The 26,233-nt window shown below is 43.6% G+C and overlaps 1 protein-coding gene across 11 annotated transcripts in view; it reads right to left on the reverse strand.

The window, feature by feature from the left end:
• SIPA1L1 (signal induced proliferation associated 1 like 1) overlaps positions 1-26,233 on the reverse strand; it is a 371,790-nt gene that overhangs the window by 58,475 nt on the left and 287,082 nt on the right. For all 11 annotated transcript variants that reach the window (XR_005837672.1, XR_005837671.1, XR_005837673.1 and 8 more), the window contains 5 exons: positions 25,118-25,221; positions 22,102-22,259; positions 12,546-13,119; positions 11,643-11,917; positions 3,505-3,774 (listed from right to left, as the gene is read on the reverse strand). Coding sequence is in view for 8 of the 11 variants with exons in the window: in XM_040641706.1 (XP_040497640.1) it covers positions 3,505-3,774; positions 11,643-11,917; positions 12,546-13,119; positions 22,102-22,259; positions 25,118-25,221 (1,381 nt within the window). In the remaining 3 variants the exon portion in view is untranslated. The remainder of the gene's footprint in view (positions 1-3,504; positions 3,775-11,642; positions 11,918-12,545; positions 13,120-22,101; positions 22,260-25,117; positions 25,222-26,233) is intronic.

Here is a 26,233-nt window from a genome sequence, read left to right on the forward strand (position 1 = left end):
AGCTTAAAAGTACCAACACTGGTTACGTTCCAACACCAAATATTTGCACAAAGGATGGTGAGGCTTCAACTAAAAAAAAAAAAAAAAAAAAAAAAAGGAGAGAGAGTAAGGAAAATTCCTTATGCTAAGATGCCTGCTGTTTGGCAAAGCCCCTGAAATAGCTAAACTTTTCTGAGCATATGAACACACATCAGGGCTTTATGACTGACCCCACACTAGGTTTAAACACAGTAATGTGATAAGTTCAATGCGTTATAGCAGATATTTTAGTTCCAATTCTACCGTTACTCTAGTTAAATTTGAGGCCAAAATACTGATATTTTTGCGTCATATTACCTATTTTTGTTGAGTAAATATTAATTCTGTTAATAACTACTACTCCCACAAACACTATAAAATTCTGTACTCAACAGGCCACCTGGAGAGCATAAAGCGCGCATATTTAAGCCAAAGAGAAGCAGACTTTAGTCTATTTAGATGGCAAATGAATCCTCTGTTTTTACTGTATCGGTTTCTCTCAACAATGTATTCAGACCACAATTCAGTGAAATAATTCTTATTAGAAACTTCAAACACCAACACATTTTGGTATGTTATAAAAATCATGCCCTTGGTTTTAAAGGAAAAAGGAAAAATCTGTTCCACAAGTATTTAAAAAAAAAATCTTCCTAATGACATTTAAGTCTGGGATCTTGCGTAAAAATGCGAGAAAAACTAGGCTTCTCCAGGCAGTAAATTGGTCTTTTCATCCAAAGTGAACCAGGCTGGAACGCACGGTGAATGAGGCAGGCAGATCTGTGTAGCCAATGTGGGCCGTGCACACGTGAGAGGGCTGCCGGCTTCAGCTTAAAGACAGCTGGTTTCTCTACAGTTCAGCACAACTTGCCTCGCGTTGGGGAGGAAAGTAAATGGAACGAAAATTACGTAAAGGCAGTACTCCGGTCTCAGTGTTAGGCTCATGGCATACCAGGAAGGTATGGCAGACCCTGGCATTTATTCTGACCATCTGCAACTCATCTGAAAGGAGTCGCACTTGACAGACCACCCAGGAACAAATGCAAATGGCACCCGGGGCAGCACTGGTAGGAAGGGGAAGGCCGAATGGACAAGGAGAGCCCGGCAGCCAGGAGCCTCCCTCCCCCACCTTGGTAAGGTGTTCTGTTCTCGGTAACACCATGAGGGGATGCCTTCCAGTAACATTTTACTACGTTTCAGGGAGAAAATGATACTTCCGGGTAAATCTACGAACTTGGTTGTTCCTGGAGGACTCTGGAAGTATTCCTGATGAATGGCCTGAGTCTGTTCTACTGAAACGGCAGCAACACAAAGGTTCTCCAACAGCACCTTCTGTTGCGACTCCGGGTTAAAACTTAAAAAAAGAAATAATGTAACTGAAAGCGAGCAATGATGGGATAGGAAATCGAACTCTTAAGTTTCCACAGAGGAAGACTATCTAACTACCACGTATTTCAAAGGAAGGTGAGCCAAATAACCCGGATATCCTGCATACGCAGAGCTGAGATTTTACAGGCCACGTAAACCCTCCGTCACAAGATCTGACGTATCAGTCCGATGTCCTAAAGATAACTGAAATTGACTAGAGGTTAAATTTCTCTGAAAACCCCTGGCGACCTCACTCCTGCCACTTTCATCTGGAAAGCCTGGAGGGTCCCGGGGCTACGCTGATGGTCTTCCAGGGAGAGCACTCAGATTCCCCGTCCCCCAGGGGTGGGGGACTGGTAGTGGTTAAGATGCACAGCAGACACGAGTACCCTCAGAAATCACCTTCGAACTCAAAGAGCTCTGTCTGGAAATTAGGGAGCTGATGCATTCTCTAGCACTAAAAGCTGCGAGCCTCATAAGGTGATAATTAGCTACAAGGAATATTTCCACTTTTGAGGTCAGGCTTTAGTGTCTGTTGCAGAAATTAAATTCAGCACAGAATCAAAATATACCCTGCTCTTTTATTACATGCAATATTGTATAAAGAAAATCGCACAAAACAATATAACTTATAAAAGTCTCATGATTGTCTTGAAAGAGAAAGAAAACAGCACTGAGGTCCTTCTCCAAACAATGAGTTCCTACGGTCCATCTTTCAAAATGTGGGCCAAATCGTGAATTCCAGTTCACACGCACTCGGGGAGAGCCAGGTTTGCAATGTGGAGAACAAAGAGTTGATTCAGAGATCTCCTGGATGTTTTCCTCCTCAAAAATGATGAAAACTAGAGGAGTCCAGATGGGACAGGAGCCACTCTGGGGGGAATCGTCTATTGGGATAAACAGTAAAGTTCCGCAAGTAGAGCTCCAGGATTAAGTGAGGAAGTTTAGAAGGACAACTAGTTTGTTGTTGTTGCTGTCTATAAATTATTTCTACATGACAGCCTAATATTTCCGAGCTAGTTAAGTGACAATGTTTTATGCGAGAGTGCATAAAACACATAAAAGCACAAAAGTCAAACCAAGACAAGAAACAGTTTTTAAAACCTAGGAAAGGTGTTTAAAACCTCCAGCTTTCTGCTCCCAATCTGAACCAATCAATGACTACTGAAGCATAGCTGGGGCCCATTTTCCTTGGCACCCTGTTTCTGCTGCTCCGTTGAGCTAGACTCACGTTTTGGCCCCCACCTTCCTTCTGCCCCACACAGCTCCTGGAACAGAGACTTCTCCCCAGTTCTGGGGATTCCCGATCCTTCTCCAGGGTGGGGGCCACGAAAACATTCTGAGATGTGATCAAGACAAGCAGAAGTGATGAGGGAAGGACAGTGCACAGAAAGAAGCTAGCTTCTTCTAGCGGGAGACTATCGTCTTAAAGCCAACTGTCTCCTTCGTTAGCATAGGTAATTTGCAGTGCTATCATTTAAAAATTTTTTACAGTCTTTATTAACAAAGTGACACAGACACTCAATCAAAACCTTGCATTCTTTTGCTACTATCATATCACTTCTCCCCAAAAGACAAAGACTGTCAAAGATGGTAATATGGTCAATGTCCTCTCGAAGAGTCTGCCAAGTTCTAACCCATGTTGCCAGTGCTAAGCGTGCAGTGACAGATTCTGTTGCTATCACATGGAAATGAAAGAGCAAAGCACAAATATGTTACTCAGAGCGAATGCTTTGTTGGAGTATATCCTCATGCACCCTTATGGCTTTAGAATGCTACCATGCTTGGAAGCCACCAGGGCACGCACCTTTCTGTTTCCATTCCTGATTTCTCTCTTTTTTTTCCTTCTTCTTTTTAGAGAGGAGGAAGGGGGGCAGAGGGAGAGGGAGAGAGAGAATCTTAAGCAGGCTCCATGCCCAGCGTGAAGCCAACATGGTACTCAACAGGTCATGACCTGAGCTAAAATCAAGAGTCGGATGCTTAACTGGCTGGGCCACCCAGGCGCCCCACAATTCCTGATTTCTAGTAAAATACAGGAAGACCTAAAGCTAGTGCTTGTGGGTCTGGTGCTCTTTAAATCTGGGGCTGAGATTCAGATCGAACCTCTGAAGGCACACTCACCGCCTCTCCAGTGGGCGCCCGTCACTGGAGATGCTGCGAGGGATGTTGGCGGCTCTTTCTGGAGGAGGCATCTTCCCATCTCCTTTCCCAGCATTCAGCCTCGAGGTCATGGGACTCTGCACCTGGGAGGGGACTTGAGGTGAATGAGGCCCCTTGTTGGCATTCCTCTGCCATTTGTTATTATTTCGGAAGGGAAACTTGAATTCGTATGAAACCCCTTCATTCATTTTGTATTCCATCACTGGTGTGCGGTAGGTTTCAGAGCAACTCCTATTAAGGGCACAGAAAGAAGAAAAATTAATATTGTTTTTTTCTTGTGGGTGGAATCACACTGATTCTCATTAACAGTTAAAGTGGATCAAACACTTCATCCTTTGTTTCAAACTGTCTTGTAATCATTGGGCCCTCTACTTGAACTGTCCTTTCAAGAACCAGAACCCCAGGAAGTATTATACTGGCATATTTTCCCTCGCTCAGTCTCAACTATGGAGTCTGAGATATGATGGAGTCTTGAAAAAACAGTGAGACCCCGAGTCATCCCGGTGAGGGGAGGGGGCGGGTAAGAACAGAGTCAGTATGAGGCCCGAGGAGGGAAGGCCGCCAGGCCGGCAGCGCAGCGCAGCAGGACCCTAAGACCAGGCCTCAAAGGAAGCAAGCACTCAGCTTCATGCACCCTTCAATGAGTGTCATGAGGGGATCTAAAAAGGTATTGAATTTGTTTGGGATCTTAATAGTCAAAAAATTAAGTGGGGACAAATTTTTGAAATCCAAAATGAGAGCCAAATTTAGCTCAGAGGGAGAAAACAAAAGGCCAATTATAGAAATTCTGCAATTATCAAATCACCAAGGAACAAAAGCATAATCTGAAATCAGACTCCCCTCACGCCCCCTCACCACCCCAGCCAGAAACCTCCCACTGCAGGGCTGGCCCCACGTAGCAACCTGAGTGGAATTGATGTCAGGCCCTAATGTCTTTCTGTTGCTTGAGCCCCCTTTTTTGGTGGGCCCCCAAACCTTAGGGAATGTGGAACCCACTCTCCATTCCCTTTACCCAAACCACCAAGGAAGGTTCAGTCTATTAACTTGACTGATTGACAAATTACTAAGAAAAACCTATGCCCACTAAAGCATTAACTCACACTGTGCACCTGGATTTCATTACTAAGCAAAAAAAAAAAAAAAAAAAAAAGACTTTCTTGCTTAAAGGAATTTCAAACACTGAGCTGCAGGTGGGGACTGGGAAAGGAAGGGTTAAGAGTGATGATGAAACACTTCAGAGACAGAGGAAAGAGTCCAAACAGTGCTGTCCACTAGACACATGATGCGAGCTAGCAGCCACATGAAAAAAGTAAGAGGAACAGGTGAAATTAATTTTTTATTTAATGTAATATATCTAAGACGTGTCATTTGAATAGTAATCAAGAAATCAATATAAAAACAAGAAGATGAGGGACATTCATCTAAATTTGGTGTGTATTTTATACATACAGCACGTCCCTCACTTCAGACTAGCCACGTGACAAGGGCCCCTCGGCCACAGGCAACCTGTGGCTCCTGACCGCACAGCACGGGGCCAAAGACTGGGTTTTTTTTTTTTTTTTTTTTTTAAAGATTTTATTTATTTATTCGACAGAGAGAGACAGCCAGCGAGAGAAGGAACACAAGCAGGGGGAGTGGGAGAGGAAGAAGCAGGCTCATAGCGGAAGAGCCTGATGTGGGACTCGATCCCGGAACGCCGGGATCACGCCCTGAGCTGAAGGCAGACGATTAACCGCTGTGCCACCCAGGCGCCCCCAAAGACTGGGTCTTGATTTGGGAAACGGGCTTGTGTTGGTGGGGGAAGCAGCACAGTGGAAGGCGTCACCATCTCAGGACCTTGTGTGCGTGTCTCATTGTGCGCACGCCACACTGCGCCCTCTCCCACACCTCGTGAGAGACGCGGGTTTTGAGAAGGGCCACTTCTGAGGCGCGTGCATTTGCTGGGGTCCGTGCCCGCTCAGTCTCAGCCCCAGTCTCCAGCAGGCACCTTTCCTTAGAGTTTTCTTACCACTCCTCCTGATTCCCTAAAGACCTAAGTCAACCTTAATCTGACCCTCCGCCAAGGCTCCGCTGTACCCCTTAGAAGCACTGGTGACAGTCGCTTTCAAACTTTTGGGACCATGAGCCCAGTAAGAAAGACATTTTACACTGTGATGCAGCCCAGCCACAAATACACACACGCGCACGCACACGCTTCCGTTCTGCGGTATTCCGTGCTAACCCGTTCCATTAAAGGAACACACTGCATGCAGCTCCTGACTGGATTTCATGATCCACTCAGGAGTTACAGCCCGCAGTTTGCAAAACACTGCTTTATGGCACATCTGACATGGCTTCTAGCAGCTAATGACTTCTTATATAATAAACCTTTTCTCTGATAGGAGGGAATGTCACCTCAGCCTTTGACATAATTTCTAGCTTGGATCTGATCGTTCTGACAAAAAAGCTGCAATGCTTTTTTGGTTCTTAATAGAGGAATTAGTGTAGTACGGTTTGAAGTCTTCCATTTCTGACCATATATGGCGTACTATACAGTAACTTGTGCTCCGGGTCTATAAATATAATGCAAGAATGTTGCAGCTTGCAAAAGGGGCAGTAATAAAAACTTGCAATAATCCATGGGAAAACTTCCCTCCACCTCAAAGTCAGGACAGCTTTTGCTTCCCCTCAGCACTGGTCCATCTTACCCTGTAAATCCAAAGAGGCATGTCATTTATCCAGCATATACATATACATATCTTCCAACCTTCCATCCTTCCGTTGGCTGCCAGCAACCAGCACAGGCACAGAACATTGCCATCGCTGGGCACCAACTTTTCAAAAATGTTCCCGCAGGCCGTGTTTCCCCTTTAGCACACCCCTCCCTCTGACAGATTCTCTTGCTGGGTTTTAACTCCCTGGTCCTGTACGTGCACCTTTACAGGCACAGGCTGCCTCACGGCAGACAGTGATACATAAATAACGATGACAGAAACAAATACAATGTCCCCTGAAACAGACAAGCTGCCTTCATCTCTGGGGCCTGAGCTTCTTTGGGAAATGAAAGATTTGGAAATGAAAGATTTGGAATTGGTAATCGCTGAACTCTCTTCTAGTTCAAAAACTCTTTGAAATAGTCTCTGAAGCTACGTAACATTTCATACTAAAACCAGTTAAAAGACCCCGGGAGCCGAAGACTTGGTCTTCTCTCCGTCTGTATTTCATTTCTACCACCTCTCAGGTGTCGCAAGAAATCTCCTGCACAGGCGATGATAACAGGATGCAGGACGATCAAGCCTCAGCGGGGAGAGAAGACTCATTCCGAGAGAGCAAGAACAGCAGATCCGCTGCACCTCGGCCAACTCGCCAGTCTCGCTGCCGTCCGTGATGGGACAGCCCACCCACCAGCCTCCCGTCGCTTACTTATCTCTGGAAATACGAGAATGATACATGGAGTCAAGAAGTGGGCTGTACACTGAAGAACAAGGATAAGAGCTGGCTTTTAGTGACCCACATGAAAATTCACAGAAGGATTTGTATTGTGCCATTCGAGTAAACGCGGTGTTGAACAGTAACGAACACGGACAATCTGGCAGCGCCACAACAGCTCCGAGGCAGGCGCTGTCATTATCTCCACTTTTTTAGATGAAGAAACGGAGGCCAGGAGAGATTAATCTGCCCGAGACTGCACAGCTAGGAAGTGGCACAGCCAGGATCTGAGCTCACAGGATTAACCTACGTGGAGGTTAGCCTTCATCACTAACTGAACAATACATCTACTCCAAGTCCCCAGACTTCTTCACGTCTAGGGACTACTCATCTCACGCACCACGGTCTACCACAAAGTGGAAAACAACAATCTGTAACGAGCGATGGGCCACAGGAATTACGGTTTCAGTATTTCGGGCCTAAGAGACACATGGCAACACGATAAAACTCTGGTAGTTGAAAGGCCACTCCTTCTCCCTACTCTCTTTCTCAGCCTTTTTATTCTTTCTTTCTCCTTTATGTTCTGATGATCCATTGCTCTCCCCTTTTTCCTTTCAACACTAAGAATACAGATAGAAGGGGCGCCTGGGTGGCTCAGTCATTAAGTGTCTGCCTTCGGCTCAGGGCGTGATCCTGGTGCTCTGGGATCGAGCCCCACATCAGGCTCCTCCGCTAGGAGCCTGCTGCTTCTTCCTCTCCCGCTCCCCCTGCTTGTGTTCCCTCTCTCACTGGCTGTCTCATTGTACAGCACGCCCAACAGACCATCTCCACACTGGACTCTTGAATCAGCCAAGTCAGATGTCTGAGGACAGCTAGGGCCCTAACAGGCCATGTGATCTGGGTTTGGAAAAAATACCTAACCCCTTTGCACCAAAGCTCTCTGCCTGAAAGATGAGTGATCTGAACCCGATGAACTCCCACAGCCTTTCTGGTTCCAAAGCAGTATGCTTTTGCATTTTGAATACTTGTGTTTTAAAATGAAGACAAAACTCTGATCTGTTCTACTTAAAAAGTAATTTGGTCCTTTTATGTAACTTGTTTGTTTTTAGCTCTTCCTCTGAATGGTCCTTGATTGCTTTCTTCAGAAGCTGTAGGCTAGGGGCCCTCCACAGAAGGAAGGTCCACTACCCCTGCACAACACCGTTCAGAACATCATGATTTGATGTGGGTGAAATTGCTGGCAGGGTGTTTTTCATCTCGCCAAGGGCACGGCTGCTGAGGCTCCAGAGGTCGCAGGCACCACCAGATAAAGGCGGGTCACGGGCTCCAGCACTGGGCAGTCAAGGTCTGGCGGGGGTGAGGGGCCCCTCCTGATGTTGGACCCCTCACTCCCGCTTCCGGTGGAGGCTGCTTCTGCAGGACAGGATGGCCTGTGGCGGGTGGTCACTCTCGCTCCCTCTCGCTCGTCCTGCTTGCTCGCTGGGCAGCCACGGAACCTCTCCAAACCTCCTTCTCCTCATTGTTTCAATGGAAACGGAAGACTTTTGTTGTTGTTGTTAATGCCCAATACATAGCAGGCACTCAGGAATTTTACTTCACTTCCCCTGTCCTTTCTTCCCTTAAAAACAACTTTGGTGTGAAAGCAATTCATAGAGGACCTGCTTATATCCCAAGAACAGGGAAAAGAGCCCTATTTCACTTTTATAATTTAAGCCCCATGTTGCTGTTAGATTGTTTTCATTAAAACAAACAAACAAAAAAAACCCCCTGCCTTTTCAAAACTAAGGACTCTCCCATGTGAACACACACGGGTGTTTGTATTTATGTCCGGTCAGCACGTCAGGCGCCTGTGACCCCTTAGGACCCTGCCCCCCCACCCCCCTACCAGAGAAGCAGGCAGCTGAGGGGCTGTGGGACAGGCGGCCTGGAGGAGGCCCATTTCCTCACGCTGGAGCTGCAGGAACAGCTGACAAAGAAGAGAGTGACTAGTCAAAGAACAGAGTAATCAGTTGCTAGGAAAACAGCAGTGGGAGTGTGAAGTGTGAAGGAGAGAAAAATGACAGAAGAGCATTATCTTATTTTGTTGGAAATTACAGCAAGGTGTTCATGCTTCCACTGTTCTTTGAGAAGTTGTTTCTAAAGGAGGGAAGGGGAAAGCAGGGTTTCCAGTCCTCCAGTGGCATCCACGGCACCATTTCACACCTGCCCAGAAGCTGTGACTGGGGCTTTTCGGAAGGAACCTGTCGTGTGAAAGGCACAGAGTGTGCCTACCAGGCGCGGGGCTGCGCGCGGCACCCACCCCTCATCCCAGCCCCCCATTCTACGCCCAACCGGGGGCGGGTTCCTAACACCTCTCTGTCCCGTCACTGCCAGCTCCACTGGCTAGGAGAGTGGCAACGAGCGTCCCGGCAGCGGGGCTAGAGGATGAAGACAACACGCTCGTTCATTCGCGGGGTGCAGCGGGCGGCCTGTCTTGGCTCGCAGGACCACACGGTGAGCATCTATCCCAACTCAGTTCAGCGCCATCACGCTGGGAGCTTGAAACCGACCACAGAAGCAATACTGACAGCATGGGAATCAGCAAATGCTACAAATCAAGGCTCTGTTCTTCAGCAGAAAGCCAACGTACCGGCAGGCCCCTGCTTGTGCTGGCGTGTAAAATAGGATTTGTGCCCCAAGCCTACAAAGGAATAGTGAAGAGCTCGGATTCGCAAGTGAGACCTAAATTTGCCAGATGAGCTTGGAAAGTTACTAACCTGAGTCTTGGTTTCCTTTACATAGGAATAATACTAACACCGTTACCTCATAAGGTTGTTATAAGGATTAAAAGCACTAATCCACGTAAAAGTGTTTTTTCCAACCCGGCAAATTAAATCCTCAGCATATGCTGGTTGTTTTTACCAACACACCACAGAAGACGTATCTGGCTTAGTATACTGCCGTGGATAAGCCACCTCCTACCACAGACCTATCGATCCGGAGTCGGGCCTTCTGACCCGGGCACAATTAAACGTCAGGAATGTTGCCCAGCCACTCATCACATATTCACACTCACGCGCTCCTATTCCCATCCTCCTCCACCCCATACAAACTGGGGAGGAGCCTAGAAGCCAGGGGAAAGGTCTCTGAGCAGACAAGATGGCGCCACGCCATCTATGGACTCATGGTCAGACCACTAGTCCTTAGACCAGTGTCGTTAATTCCGTACTGTAATTAAGGTCGACAAGTTACAAAGCTTGGTTATCTGCTCCGGTTTATAGCTGCCTATTGAGAAACAATCAAGCAGACAATGTGAAGGCGAGACCAAGGAACAGAAGACAGAAGGACCAGAGAAGGAGCACAGAGCAGCTGGAGAGTGTTGTAAGGACCTAAGCACCTCACCTCCAGAGTCATTCCTGACTCCCAGTTCAGCAAATGTTTAACACTAATGACGATGTGCTTGAGGAAACCCAAAAACACCTGGCTAACTAAGGCAGGGCAGTGTGTAAGGCAATTTCAGAATATCCCCCATACCCCCAAAATAGCTGAAATAAAAAGTTCTGGATACATATTTTGGTTTCCAGAAAAATCCAGTCATCCAAAAGGGAGCCGTTCTTGAAACTATTAGACAGAGGGAGTTCACCATATTCTGAAAGAGGCACCTAGTCTCTGGGCCGTCTGGGCAGTAAGCAGCATCCAGAAACACCACCTTGAGCGCCTGACTGGTCTGCAACATTTGCTCTGAAGAGCTGAAGCACATGTAGGTAGGTTGTCGCTGTGCTCACTTTTTAAAGGACACAAATAACCCATTATAACGGTTTACACATTATACCATCCACTGTTCAAGAATCCATGACAGCCCAGGTGCAGGACAGGTCATGTTTTGAGGGAAAAAAACAGGCTAAGGATGTTTTGGCTTTAGAAGGCCTAAGAATTAATTGCCAAAGCTTAAGAGAAACTCTTAGACAATAATGGGCTGAAAGCGAATTAACAGATTGCAAAAAACTAGTAAAAATAGCACGGACATGCCCAAAGGAGAAAAGAAACAGTTGATTAAATTTGTTCCATCAAGAAACCTCCCCAGAGACCAAGAAATTAAATTTTCAAGCGTGCTGCTGGCTTGGCAGGAGCTAGGAGGGACAGGGAGCTCCCGGGCTTCCCTCTGCGAAAGGGCTGGGGACCCAACTGCCAAAGCAGCACGCGCAGGACCAGCTCAGTTGAAGCCAATTCCCGACACACACACAGATGCAGTTAAGAGAACGCCTGCTAAGTCACGTCCAGCGCTCCAGAATGAGGGAGCAGGGGTCAAAAGGGCACTCTGAATTCTGACAGAATGATGAGTAAGAGTGTCGGTAAGCCTGACAGTGTGTGTTGCTGTGTCTTCGAATATTACACACTGCATGTTTCTTAGTTACCGCACAGGATTATTTAAGATGGGTATCCCCAGACTTCTCTGTCTGTACTGGCAAGCTTATAAGTCCACAGATGTAAATCCTGGGAAGAATCCAAGTCAGTCACTCTTTCCAGCTGCTCTTGCCACAGACCAGGGAGCCACGTCCCGAGTCAGACTTTCCACGGATGGCACTTCCAGCACCGCGTGTAACCCGACACACTGCCCAGCACCCGACTCCCCCACCCTGCAGGAGATGTGCTTAACGGCACACAAACCCGGCCTTGGCTTCCCAGGGCCCCAGCTGCCAACTCAGCCCTACCTCCGTGGGGTGCAGTCCTCGTGCGGGGGGATGATGACGACCTTCACCGTGACGGATGTTCTCAGGAGATCGATCATCTGCTCATGGCTCAGGGTGGCCACGGCCACCTTGCAGATCTCCACCAGCCGGCTGCCCTGCCTCAGCCCTGCCTGCCAGGCATAGCCGTACGGTTCCACATCCGCCACGATGCCCTCGTAGTTGACGTGGAAGCCGAGCTGTCCTAGCCCATTCCTTCGCAGAGTCATCTCCACCGATTCACAACCTTTGGACACAAACTGGACAAGGAAACAAAAGAAATCACGGTTGAACGCCACAGGGTGTTAAGTGGCGGACAGGGCGCTGGGAAAACACTGCAAGCAGGGCGACTGCTGAATGCCCCACTGCCGGCTGAAGAGCATCTGGTTACTTCCCCTTCACTACCCTCCATTCATTAGGCCAAAAAGAACATACTTGTTGTGTCCAAAGAACTCAATGGCTTCCCTGAGCTTACAAGGAAACCTCTAACAGAGACCTACAGGGAGCTGGCAGCCAAGAGACCGTATTCCGCTACTCGCTTCGCCCTTAAAAAATTCAAGGGAGCAGATGCTTGAACAATTCTTCTCAACAACTAAGGCAGCCTGGCTGGGCCACCTCGCCAGCCACCAAGGCAGTGGGATCAGGTCACACGCACGTGGTTTCCAGCACAAACCACGGCAAACGTGTCTTCTCCCACTTGTTCTACTTTTCCTTCTGAAAAACGATGGAAAACAAGTGTCACATAAACTCCAGGTCGCTTCCTATCATCCAGGGAGTTTTCAGAGGAGCTGATAAAATAGCACCGACTTCAGGAACTTACTTCTAGTCTGCACTGAGGGCGTCAGGAAAGGGAAACTGAACGTGGGGAAGTGGAAGGAAAATACTCACCTGCAACCTTTTGACAATCTCCTTGATGTCCTCATTACTAATTAAACTCTCCACCGAGACGCATTCTCCTCGCTCATAGAAGATTTTGAGGCTGGTGTCAGTTGAGGTCCACCCTATCACATCTCTGCAGGAGCAGTTGAAAACCACACTCTTGGTTTCCTGCTCGATGAGCACGATGAACTCGTTGGAGACCCCCAACAGGCAGTCGATTTCCATGGCCTTGTTGTAGTCTTTGGCCCGGACAGCCCACACAATGGCCCCCATGCTACTGAGCTCGGCTCCTGGGTATGGCTTAGACTTCTCCTTCTTCTTGGAGGCCAGAGAGATGAATGGGAACTTGCCAGACGGGTCTATAGGGGTGTTGGTGACATTCTTTTCTGCCAGATCTTTCAGGTACTCCTGGCGGGTCCGGGTTGCCATGGCCCGAAACTTTTCTGATTTGTGAGCAGCGTTCTCTGCATTAATCACTTTGGCCAAAAGGAAGTCCCTGAACACATTTGACTTAGGGAAAGTGACCCCTTTGGGGATGGGAGGTCCAAAGGAAGGCACGTCTCTGGACCTGGTGACGGCCACACTAAGAGACAAGAGCAAAGGTGAAAAGAGAGGAGCATCAGGACTTCTCAGTCTCACAGCACGAGAATAAAATATGCATTCTCAAAGAAAAAGACATCCCTCAGGAGGAAGAGAACTATCACTGTCCCATAAAAATAACAGACGTTTCTATTTAACACGAACACGACTTTTCATTCAACCATATTTAGGATTTACAGAACACAAAATTTTTTCTAATCCAAAAAACCCCAAAAAGCTTAAAGTAAAAACTTTCCTTACATTAATAGATAGTAAACCAACCATAACTCCATGGGGAAAAAAGTCTAATATTCTACCTTTAAATACCTACTGATTATTTCCAAGCAGGGGTTACTATAATCAGCATAACCTTTTAGAACAAGCACAGATTTTGCAAGGACACAAATGTGGTCTTCATTTTAGACATGATGCTTATGTGCAGACAGCTTATAATGAAAACACCCAATGATGCAAGACATAAAAGCAATGGATTAAATTTTTTAAAAAACTAAACAAATATTATTTGCCGGCCTATGCAACCAGACCAAAATCATAATTTTAAAAGGAAAACCGAAATTTCAATATTAAAATGATTATGATTTTTATAGTAATAGCAATAGTGCTTTAAAATAACTGAGCTATTCTTTGGTCCACATTCTCTACATTTGGTATTTGATTCTGACAATGTATTTGTGAGGAAATATTTTCCTTTTCCTAGTCCTTCAAGCAACATTGATTTGAGAAAGCCTGCCCCAGTCACTTCTTCTGCATAATATTGTTAAAACTGGGACTAAGATAAGGACCATACAAGCATCTGTAATAACCTGTTATTTTTAATCTCGAAAAGGAAAAAAAGAATCAAGTTTTTCCTAAAACAGTAACAACAAAAGTTAAATGGAAACAGAAAGGTTGTGTGTCTTCTATCTTGTTCTAAGACCTCATTCTAGGATCCTTAGTGAAGTTTGAGAGGGCTGGAATGATGATTCTAACAGATCGAATGTCCCTCTTCTCAAATTATCTAATTATTTAAAAGTGAGTCCATTATGCAATTGTACTAAGTATTAGGGAAGCAATATAAAATATTTATCTGAATTTCCAGAATGGAAAAGTCATAATCAGAGAGTGCATATCTTTCAAAATAAACTGAAGAGCTCTATTTCATTATTATTTTTTGTTCTGTTTTAAGAAGGGTTTAAGATATTTAACTTTGCTTTTCAAAAAAGGATTATTTCTCATGAAAATAGGATAAATAAATAAAAATTGGGAAACCCAGGACAGAAGTTACCTATTTTGTCTGAAGATGCCATGGAATGGCCAATTTGTTGGTTTTCACAAATTTATTTAAAAAAAAAAAAAAAGACTAGTATCTAGTTAGCTTCATGAGGAGGAAAGGTGGCAAGCAACACTCCATTTTCTAACTGGAGATGAGAATTCACAAAACCTCCATATGCATTACAGCCTAATTATACCAGTATTAGAAAGGCAATTTTTCTTGTCTATTGTGAGCTGTCTGGCTTGAATGCTGACAGCTGTATAATTTTAATTTGATCTTTTTTTTTTTTTTTTAAAGTCAAGCAAAAGATGCGAAAATCCAGATATGTTAGCTTTTCTAAAGAGGAATCCTGTAAGGATCCAGAAACACTCATTTTTAAATTGGCAATTCCTTCTCTTGCTAATTTCACTTCAAATTGTTATTCTTTCTCAAGAAGCAGCTGCGGTTTTCTTTTAAATAAGGAGAGGAAAATGCTTACCAGGGGGTGCCAATATGAGCACCATCTATCCACTTGCCCCTTAAACTCACTGGCTTTTTACAGATCTATTTATTAACTGTTAGAACTTTAGACAAACATATGCTGAAAACCCAACGATAATTAGAAGCCTCTAGAATGAACTATGAGGGAAAGAACTGAATCCTCAACATATAATTATCAATGATTCATCATGGTAGGGAGGTAAATGATACAGATGCTAAAATCAGTTTTGCATCATTAGAAATAGAACCTTTGCCGAAGATGAGAAGGATGATGCTCTGGGATGCTTTTTTCAAACAAAAGGTCTTGTTTTGGGTTAATCTAACTTCAAGGTTTTCTACAAGGTTAAAAGCTCATTAATTTAGACGCCACAGATTCTGAACTCCTGATAATAATGCCTGCTTTAAGCTCAGAAGAAAGAATATTTTTGCCTTATAAGAAGCCTTTCTAGAACTTCAGGTTGCTCTATATAGACCCTTTAAGACGTATTAATCATGAATGGTTCCTGCTGTTTTTAAAAGCAGAGTCCAAAGGGCTTCTGTTTGAACACACTTGTGTTAGCCTCATAGGCACTACTGCAGCTCCTGAGAAATTACACATTCTTTACCGTCCTCGCCGCACCTTATGTACTCGGCAGTGCTGAGGACTGGACGTTCTACTCAGGAGAGTAACCCAGCAGACAGAAGCTCGGAGTCTCGGCAATTACGGAAAGTTAGCACCAGAAGAGAACACGGAGAATTCAGCGTTCCTCAAACTCCTGCCAAGAAAATCTTGAGTTTCATCTTAAAAGTCATCTTGACTTTGCATTCTACTGAGGAATAGCTGTGTTCATTTTAACACAAAAACATGTTCCATCCTCCAAACCTTGGGAGTACGACTTAAGGACCAGGCAAGTGTCCTGTTTTACTGACATTTGGCACAGCCCTGAACAACCTCCCTTTGAACGGCTGGTACGAATGCTCCACTTCTCCAGGACGGACTCTGAGAAGTAAAGGGTTTGCACAGAGCCTGTTACAGAGAGCCAGGACTGGAATGCGAGCTTCTGGATGGCCAGCAGCACGCTCTACGATAAGACCACACTATTCCTTGTGAAGGAACATTTTTAAACCTCCCACTCTTGAGGTGCTTGCAAAAGGCACCATCCACAGGTGTCACACAGCTGAAGAGACCACCATTAGCCTGGGCTTTGTAGCATTTGCTGCCATCAACCACCTTGGATACAGTAGCGGATCTTGACACCCAAAGCCAATTTCAAATTGATAACATGGGAAATGTTCCAGAGACATCCAAACAGAAGTCTCCATGGAAAAACGTGAGAAGACAACGATGCTTGAGTTTCTGAAGCACGTGGAAATGGCAATAAGCAATTCCAACCCCCAATTTAGAAGGAAGGGGACTCGGCCTCAGAATGGTAGAGGGAGGTTTCCCCTTCTTGGGGGCTGGATCACACTGCCAGCTTGGGGAGCTCTCTCAGAAAGCAGACCTGGGCAAAGGACAGGCAAGATGAGTGGCAGAACAAACATGTGCCCATCACTCTCTCCCCGGGGGGGGGGGGGGGGGCGGGGGCTGGGCTCTTGACTTCTACGAGGACTCATTCACCGATGCTCACTGAGCACCTACTGTGTGTCAGGCACTGTGCCTGTGCTGAGGATCAAGGGTGAGCTGTCAGAGGCTCGTCCCTCCAGAAGCTCCAGGTCTGGCAGGGCTACGCGCAGAGGTCTGAGTGCTCTTGCGGGAGGCGCGGGGTGCTACTGGAAACACAGGAAAGGCAATTTACCTAGTCCTGGGAGGTCAGGGGAGCCCCCCCAGAGAAAAGAAAAGCAGGAATTCATCAGCTGAAGGAGGAGTAGGGGTGCGTAAGAAGAGGCCTTCCTGCCCAGAGAGCAGCATGTGCGGAGAAGAGGGGCGGAGCGCGGTGTGTTCTGGGAGCTGTAAGTAGCGCCACAGGGGTAGGGGTGCGGAGGAGACTCGGCAGCGGCCCCAGGGGAGGCTGACAGCGGAAAGGCCAGGCCTGAAGGACCTCGGCAGGAGGCTGTACGCGAGGGAGTCTGAACTTCGCCCAAACGGTTTTAAAAAGCACCAAGAGTCACATGTTCTGATTTTTGTCTTAGAAAGGTCAGCTACACTGGACAATAGGAATGCTGATTAGGCTTAGAATAGACTTTCTGAAAAAAAGGTCTATCATTTGACCCACTTTGATTTTTTTCTTCCTAGCTGCAGCCTGCATATTTATTTTTATTCAAGAAAAGAAGGGCGTGCACATTTAATATGCACACACCACACTCCCTGCCTACACTACTTTACTTATGGGAGTTTAAGTAGATGTCAAGCAACCTTCCACTGCACAGAAAGGGAAATTTAAGATCTGAGAGGTTTCACAATCTGGTCTGATTCCAAGTGCTTTTTGTAATATATCATACTACCTCCTTTCAACATTTATTATATTTTAACCTCTGAATATGGAAGTCTTTCTGAGAGGGGAAACATACATTTCTACCTTTCTGAACGTAGTTACTGACCACAATTTAACAATTGCTTTGAAGACTCAGGTCATTATTATAACCACCTATTACTATAGTTTTAAAATTAATAATAATTCTTTAATTTCATCAAATAGTCAATGTTCCAATTTTCAGTTGCTGAAGATGTCCTAAAACTTTAAAAATCTTTTTATCTAAAATGGATCCAAATAAGACCCACACATTTTAATTAATTCTATCTTAAATTTTTTGTATTCTGTTCATTCCTCTCTACTTCTCTCACTTTCTCTTTTATTTCTTACATTTATGTGTTGAGGAAATTGGGCTGTTTCTCACAAGAGTTGCATGGTGTCTGAATTTTGCCCAATACGGGCATGTTCTTCTGTCTTTTGTATTTTCTGTACATTGGTTTCTCCAGAAGTTTGATCAGATTCAGGTTCAATGTGTGGGGGGGCGAGTAGGGAATAAGACTAATTCATAAGTGGGGTTGTGTCCTTCCGTTATGAGACAGGTGTATCTCTTTTTGTGGCATCTGCAACCTCTGAGGATCCCTGCCTTGATCTCCTAATTCACTGGGTGCCAAAAAATGTTGGAAAATATTTCACAGAGTTTTTACAAATGAGGCCCTGAGGGGGTGAATGAAGTCTATTTGGTCCTTTGCTCCCAAACCAAATGACCCCAGACTGCTTTGCTTATTGGCTTTGAATCACTGATATGAATAGTTTTTCTGCATCTCTCTTATTAGTAATCTCTTATTGATGTTTTCAGCACATCCTTGCCACTGAACAGTTCCCCATCTTTTTGATTTGTTGCTTCTAATATGCTCTATCAGCCGGGACCAGACAATGAAGCTCAGTGTAACGATACCAAACAAAATAGAGAGACCAGAGGGCTCTCTTAACAGGTATGGGCACAGTACAGACTTAGTGATTCATTTCTGAGTTCCTGCCTATGTCTACTGTTCAACGCTAACTGGCCTGAGAATTAGTTTGAAATAGCTTTTCCTTCTATCAACTTTTCAGTCCCTAGGGAGAGAACACCCATTATTTCAGGACCTCTTCTCCATATCCACCACAGGGATTTTTCTCTTTTTGTTTACCTGTCGCATCCCAGAGCCTATAAAAGTGCCTAGCACATACACGATAAGGGCTGTAAAGAACTGACCAAAAAAAAAAAAAAAAAAAAAAAATCAATGAACGACAGCAGGAAGCTCCAAATTTGCCTTTTTGTATACAAATTATCATGCATGGTGACACTGGGTGAATTTCCCTAAAATTCTATTTATACTGTGCTACGAGACAGCCTAGCATGCCAAGGGCCTCCACTGCGCAGTAACCCCATCTACAATAGCAGCCTTCTTATTGTATCTTCCACCCTCCTTCCCGTGTCTACACTTCTGTATATAATGCTGGCCACTCCTAGAATTATTTCTCTTTTTCCCACTGAATTTCATCCATCTGTGCTTTAAAAGACATGCCAAATCCCATTTTTCTCAGTTAAATGTTCCTTGTAACTTCAGCCTGGACTGACCCCACACTTTCCTACCCGATTAGAGCAAGAAGCTCCTTTGAGAAAACAACTTTTGCACTTTCCTCATTACAGGTACCAAGTAGATGTCAATAAATAAATGTGAATGTTCACCGGGCAGAAAGTTCGGAACAAGAGATTTTTCAATGATAAAAAGCACCTGAATCACTCTAACTATATTACTCAGGGATAGAGTTAAATTAGATTTAAATCTAATTTAGTATAAATCAACTCAGCTCTAAACTTTTCTACCAAAGTACCTCTAATAAAGGAGGCCCATAAATTCATATCCCTAAGTAGTTTGGGGAGTGGCTGGTGTTTGAGAAAAACTCACGGGTACAGAAATTCTTTGGAAGACCACATTTTATCTTAAAATTGATACAAATTTTCTATTCTGCTTCCTAATACATTTCTTCTTGCAAAAGATTATTTAACTTAGAGAAAGAGAGTATGCAATATGCACTCGCATCAGGGAGGGGCAGAGGGAGAGAGAGAATCCTAAAGCAGACTCCCCACTGAGTGTGGACCCCCAACAAGGGGCTCTATCCCAGGACCCTGAGAGCATGACCTGAGCTGAAATCAAGAGTCAGCGCTTAACCGACTGAGCCAGCCAGGCGCCCCATTAATACGTTTATTTTCATGAGAACACGGAACCCTTCACAAAATTCTTCCTAAGCATTAACTACAAGAAAGTTGCCCAGTCCTTTCTGGGACTTTAAACATCTGACATCACCACACACCCCAGGAAACACGCCTACCTTGAGGTGTGAGAGGGGCTCAGAACAATGACTACACCTAAAGTTTACGACAGGAAAAGATCGCTACTTTAGTTTCCTGTGATTTCTTTTAGTGATGTTCCAAATTGTATGTTCTCTTGGATTTACAAAAGGCCCTAATTCACAGTTTATAAAGCAGTGTGCTGGGTCTTCAAACAAGCTTGGCAACTAGGAAATGCCAGGCTAGCTCATGTGGCATAAGCTGAGGTGTTTGGTGTCCTCCCACAAAGGGTCTGGCATCACATCGCATGGTGGGGTTGAGAAGACGGGCTCTCCAGGTAACAGATTAAAAATAAGAGAGCCAGCAAAAAAGCACAATTTTCAGGGTGGGGGTGGGGGTGGGGTATAAAAGAATCTGATAGACATCACCTCCTCATCTAGCAAAGTGCTGACGAAGCCAAGACACTTCCTCCTGACCAGTCTGTTTAGACCTGCACTGGCCACGTGCAGGCTACTGAGCACTCAAAATGTGACCACCGCGACCAAGGAGTATTAAATTACATTATATTTTTTAAAGTGACACTCAACGCAGTTATTGGAAAGCTTTGAAAAAGCATGTTTGGAACAATCTGAGTATATGAATCTACTTTTCCAGTTACAAATTTTATAAAATCTAAACACAGATTACTTCCAAAGAAAATCAAGCATTCTAATTGAGATGAGCTGTAAGTCTAAAAGAGACTCCAGATTTCAGAGTCGTAGTCCAAAAATAAGTAAACAGGTCAATAATTTTTAAAGCTTAAAAATCACCTGTTGAAATAATAATATTTGGATATAGCAGGTAAATAAAATGTATTATTGGGTAAAAAACATTGCTAAAATTAATTTTACCCATTCTTGTTACTTTAAAAATATGGCCATTAAAAAATAAAAAAATTAACATATGGCTTGCATTACATTTCTACCGAACAGCACTTTATTTAGACAATGGCTTTTAAAGAAGAATCTCTCTCTAAAATAAATGGCATAGCTTTCCACTCCCAAACTTCGTAGTGACCAATCAAAATGGGATTAACTTTTTATCAAAGTTGTAGGAAATCCCTTGCATGAATCTAGTCCAGAGCATGTTTCAACTGCTTGGGGGTATTTTCTAAATGCGAAGAGCTCTCCCAGTCGGTCAAACGTTCTGCACTTAGTCTGTCATTCCACACCTCAATCAAGCAGCTTTCAGAGATCATATTCCTGGCAAGAGCCTGCAGATCTAGGTCTCTTTTGTTGGAGTTTCCACCCCCTAGCCTAGAGTTCTAGAACAGCTTGTGTGTCAGCAGCAAGGGCAGCGAAGACCCCGGCTCGAGAATCAGACTGAGTGCATTACGATCTGAACTGCCTGGTACCAGCTGACTGCGGCCAAGTTACCTATTTCCATTGCTCACACTGCCTCATGTGAAAATGGGGATTTTTAAAACAGTACCTAATGCAGGGGTTTTAAAAATTAAATGAGGTAACCCACGTACAGCGCCTAGGACAGTGCTGGGCTTATCACCAGAGGCCAACATACAGTTACTGTGGGATGAGTGCAGGGGAGGCCAACATACAGTTACTGTGGGATGAGTGCAGGGAAGGTGGTGGCTCGCAGGAGCCCACAGCAACCTGTATTTGTTTTGTTCCCTGAGTTTGCCTGCCCGGCTCCTGTAATTAACCCGCACTGACACCCAGAATTAGACAGTTGTGGATCTCACAACAAGCCAATTATCGGTCTGTGCTGGCCAGTTTCTGGGTAGGTGGCCGTATTAATTCAAAAATATGCAAAATTAACAAAGCTTAATCTTCCAAATTTTAGGGACGGAAAGACCTATTTTAAAAGGACAGATTCATATTAGAAACATCTTGTTAATGCCAGCATAGCCTTACACGTCTTCTTGGTACGATGCCCACGTCAACCCAGCAATGCAGGTTCTTATCCTTGTCAACACTCAAAGACCTCTTGCAGACAGACGCCTGAATTCTGATACTCACGAGACCAGGTCAACAAGGAGCACAGACACAATTCCACCACAGGCTCACAAAGCACAGAAATGCCTCCAAGACTGCAGTCAGAAATGTTAGCATGAATCAAATCAGTCCTAAGCAAGGGTTTGCGCTTTTTAAATAGTAATAATTAAAACAAAACTTTTCTACTTATTACGATCATTCTTTTCTGCTCTTGCCATACCAAAAGCAAAGTATAATTAGCAGGATGAGTAATTAGTTGGTGACCAGATGGGATGGATGAAGGACACCCCCTAAGGAGGAGGTGCAAATGGAAACAGCAGGTGTCTAACCAACGTGTCTGGGCAATGTCAACGCCGTTAGGTGACGTCGTTGTGTGAATTCGGCCATCTACACGCACAGTTTAAGGGCAAAAATAAATAGCAGCAGACTTCCCACTGCCACTTCAGAAAGCGGAGCTGGATGGGGCCCTCTGGGTGACCGCCAGCCAACACCCGTGCGGCCACAGCTGTAGCGCCGGTACCTGTAACAGACCCCGTCGGTGCAGGGGTTGTGGACCCTCACGATGACGAAAACGTGCTGGAAGTGGGATCGGATGTTTTTGGGGCTGAATGGCTGTGCTCCCGGCTCTTGGAAAACAATTGTTACAATATCATTTCCAATATGCCGCTTCCGTAGGAGCTAAAAGAAAAAAAAAGCAAACAACACAAATGACAACACTGTGTTTTCCCCCCAATTCCCTGAGGAACTGTATTTAAAACATTTATTATTCATCAGGACACATTAAGGTAGGTAAACCTACACAGTTGCTGTCAATATTTTAGCCTGTATTATTCCCTCCCAGGCAGAATACAGAAATGAATATTCCGAAATTTGCATAAAATAGCCCATCAGGAGCAAACCAATATCTGGCACATTATGCCAAGTTCCAGCCTCTCCAAATTCTGTTTCCATAACAACAGTTTTGTTCCATTTTCACGTAAGAAAGAAATTTGCCATAGGGAAGATGTTTTAGAGAAGAGAATGGCTGAAGTAATTACAATGCAATTTATGTTCTGGTTTAATTCACTTCATTTAAAGATATGTGGGTAAGGTGTTTCCGTAGATGCTTTTTCTGTCACCAGCTGGGAATGCAGAAATTACTAATATTCCTAAAGCAGGTTAAATTTCAAGTTTAAACAGCTTTTTTAATTACAGGGAAAGCTGCTTAAGACCACCTCCTGTTTCACATTAAATGGAAAGGTGGCTTTCAAATTCAGGCACCCTAAGACAGGCTAGGTCAGAGGCTCGCTCTCCAAGAGGGGTTTATTAAGATAGTTTAATTCAGTAGCGTGAAAAAAAAGTTGAACAAAATTTGAATTTCTCACATTATACAGAGGCTCTTACAAGGAGAAAAAGAACAAAATATACCATTTATATCAACTGTTAGGTATAAGCTTGCATTTATAAAAGTTTTTTTTTGTTTTTGTTTTTTTTTCCTCCAGTGACTTTAACTTACACAAATTACATATCAGTAAAATCAATAATCTAGTATTGGCTGCCAGCTGGGAGAAACAATAGCCTTTTAGATTAGGGTTGAGAATTGGGAGTTAGAATGTGCCAGAAATGTACTTTTAACCTTAGGAATTTCAAAGCATCCCAAATTATCTTCTAATGAGGCCATTTACTTTCATTTCTAAACATGATATATTATTGGATGTTACAGAAATAAAGGCTGGTCTATACTGATTGCTATACAGAATATACCCATTATTAAACATCATTAATCTACTCAGGATCTTGGACACATCAAAAATATATATAATTTGTCTATGTATTAGGTCATTCCTGCACAGATGATGTCATTGTCTTTTTGATGCAATGTGATTCTTTCTTCTTGCTTGATATGTAACACTAATGTCTTAGTAAAGGACCCAAATAGAAATAAATCCATCTGTCCATCTCACATTATATATAATGAAAGACAGTATTTATAAACAAATTCCTGCCACAAGATTTTAAAAGCTATGTTCTGGTTTTTTTTTTTTCCCAAGCATAGAGTGATCTACATAGAAGAAATAAATTCTCTAGCTAGAGAATTAAAATTTCTTAAGATGCAGCGGTACCAATTATTCTTTCATTCTGATTTAGGACCATAACACTTTTGCCTTGATTGGACCTCCAAATTCAATAATCTAGGTAACTGTCCATTTAAATCCCAACTCATGCTGCTCAACACACTTCAACTCATTTAGCAGAAATAAACAATTAATTTAATCTTAACTAAATTTTTTATCTTTCCATACACCTTCCTTTCTCGGCTGAGTAATCAGGTAGAAGGAATAATCCTTTAAAGATCACTTGTGAATGTCCTGAAATTTTTTGTCTACTTACTGGTCAGAAAAAGAAAAACATATTTTTTTTACCATGATGTTTTCCTCTCTGGGTAATCCAGAACTTGGAATTTGCATAAAAAAACTGTCAACAAATTCCAGATCACAGAATTTATCCTAAATAGATTTCAGATTTGTAGCTGATTTACTGCTTTGCTCCCTATTTTTGATTCCTTTAGTAATTATAAGAGGCAAAATTTCATTACCTCGATTTGTGATTTAATCAAACCTGCAGTGATGAAGTGTTCGATTAGATCCGTGTTCGGTTAAATTCTGGGAAAGAGGATGTGATGCATTCTGCAGCTGGCCTGTGTTCTGTTAGCACATCAGTTAACAGTAACAAAATCTAGATCCACTTTAAGGTCAGAAGTAATCCTGGATCGCTTGTGTTTGTAACTGTATTGAAAGGAGACGCTGTTTGCTCTCTGGCTCTTTGAAATGTCAGTTTGGTATCATTTATTTTGACATATTTTTAAAAAACAGCAACGACCACATACCTTCTAGAACAATACTGCCAGGTTCCATTTTGCTCTGTGACAACCTACCGCTCCTAGGTTCCTTCATCTACTATGTCAATGACCACATTTTAGTAACAGGCACTGTGCTTTTAGATCTTCTTTAAAAGAAACTGTGTACGATGTACACAAAGACAATCGTTTTTTTATGTTCTTTGCTGTCTCCTGACAAATGTTAAGAAAAAACCTTTTTCTGAGATCCCATTGACATTTATTTTGGTTTTTCTCCCGGTTAATGTACCAAACCTCCTTTGAAATCTGAAATGACACATCAGTACTCTCCTGCTTTGTACCCTGGCCTCTTGAGATGGAATTTCACCCACTCATACATGTTCTCTGCAACCCTGCAGGGTCACCTAATCACCATGATTTCAACTTGTTCTCTTCAGATTCCATGAAAACCTCAATCCCCGTGGGTGAAAAGCAAATGATTAATTCACAAAGCCATCCAGCTGGCTGTTAACCTAGAATTTGTGTCTCTTCATTTGTTTTCAGCTCATTTGCTATTCGTTATTTCCGCAAAGTACAAAGCTTCCTGCTGCGGTGACAGGTGCAACATTAAATTCTGCTTTAAGATTTTACAAACTTGCCACTTAGGCTTCTGGAGGAAATGAACAAGGGCGAAGAAACAGACAACACCAGGATCTCTTACCTGTTGTTTGTTGTTAGGTGTGTATGGCAGCATGGTGGAAACATGGAACATAATTTCATAGTCTTTGTATGTTGTGTACAGAGAATGGGTTCCAGTGGAGTCAGCTACAGAAAAAAAAATATATACATAACAATGAGATGACGGTAAGAATAGGAAAAACAGTTCGCTTAAGGAAAACATCTCAAAGAAAAAAAAAAAGGAAATGGTTTAGAATGAAAAGATGTTAGAATAAGATCTAGCATTGGTGTTTGTTTCTTAAAAAAGATTTTATTTATTTGTCATAGAGGGAGAGAGAGAGAGAGAGCATGAGAGAGAGCACAAGCAGGGGAAGCAGCAGAGGGAGAGGGAGAAGCAGGCTCTCCACTGAGCAGGGAGCCCGATGCGGGGCTGGATCCCAGAACCTTGGGATCATGACCTAAGCCGAAGGCAGCTGCTTAACCGACTGAGCCACCCAAGTGCCCCGAGCACTGGTGTTCTACCCATTTTTTGTATCTGATTCTCTTTGGTAGTCTAGTGAAGCCTATGGATCCCTTGTCAGAATAATATTTGTAAATGTATAAAATATATATGATTTCAACAGAAATCAATTATACTGCAAAATAGTTATCAAAATAATTTTTAAATATATTAGGTTTCTCTAACAAGTTTTAGCAGGTGATCTAATAACTACTCTGATTTTGAAGTAGTGATGTGCATAAGCAATATTTTGAAGGATCTCCAAAAAAAATACAATATGAAAATATCCATGCTTCCTACTTGCAGTAAAATCATAGGTAGAACTTACACAACTGTGGTTTGTTGCCTACATTCATAATTGGAGGAAGTCCTAAATTTTAGTTAGGGGGTCAGTGAAAATAAATGGAAAATTATTTCCCATCCAAGTTTACACACCCCTGAACTCTATCCAGACATCAGATGAAGAACATCTTTTCCAATACTTCTGATTTAAGCAAGGGAAATGTTTTGTTCTTAAGAAACAGATGGAAACTTAACAAGACTGTAACACTGAATAACAAAGGTATTCTAGCACTGTCCAACAATGTTTCAAGACTATTCTGCTCTCAACTTCCTTAAGTCAACAGCAACCTCTACCCTCTTAATCATTAACTAATCAAT

Source organism: Ursus maritimus, unplaced genomic scaffold (genome assembly GCF_017311325.1).
Source record: "Ursus maritimus isolate PB19 unplaced genomic scaffold, ASM1731132v1 scaffold_25, whole genome shotgun sequence".
Classification (NCBI taxonomy): Eukaryota; Metazoa; Chordata; class Mammalia; order Carnivora; family Ursidae; genus Ursus; species Ursus maritimus.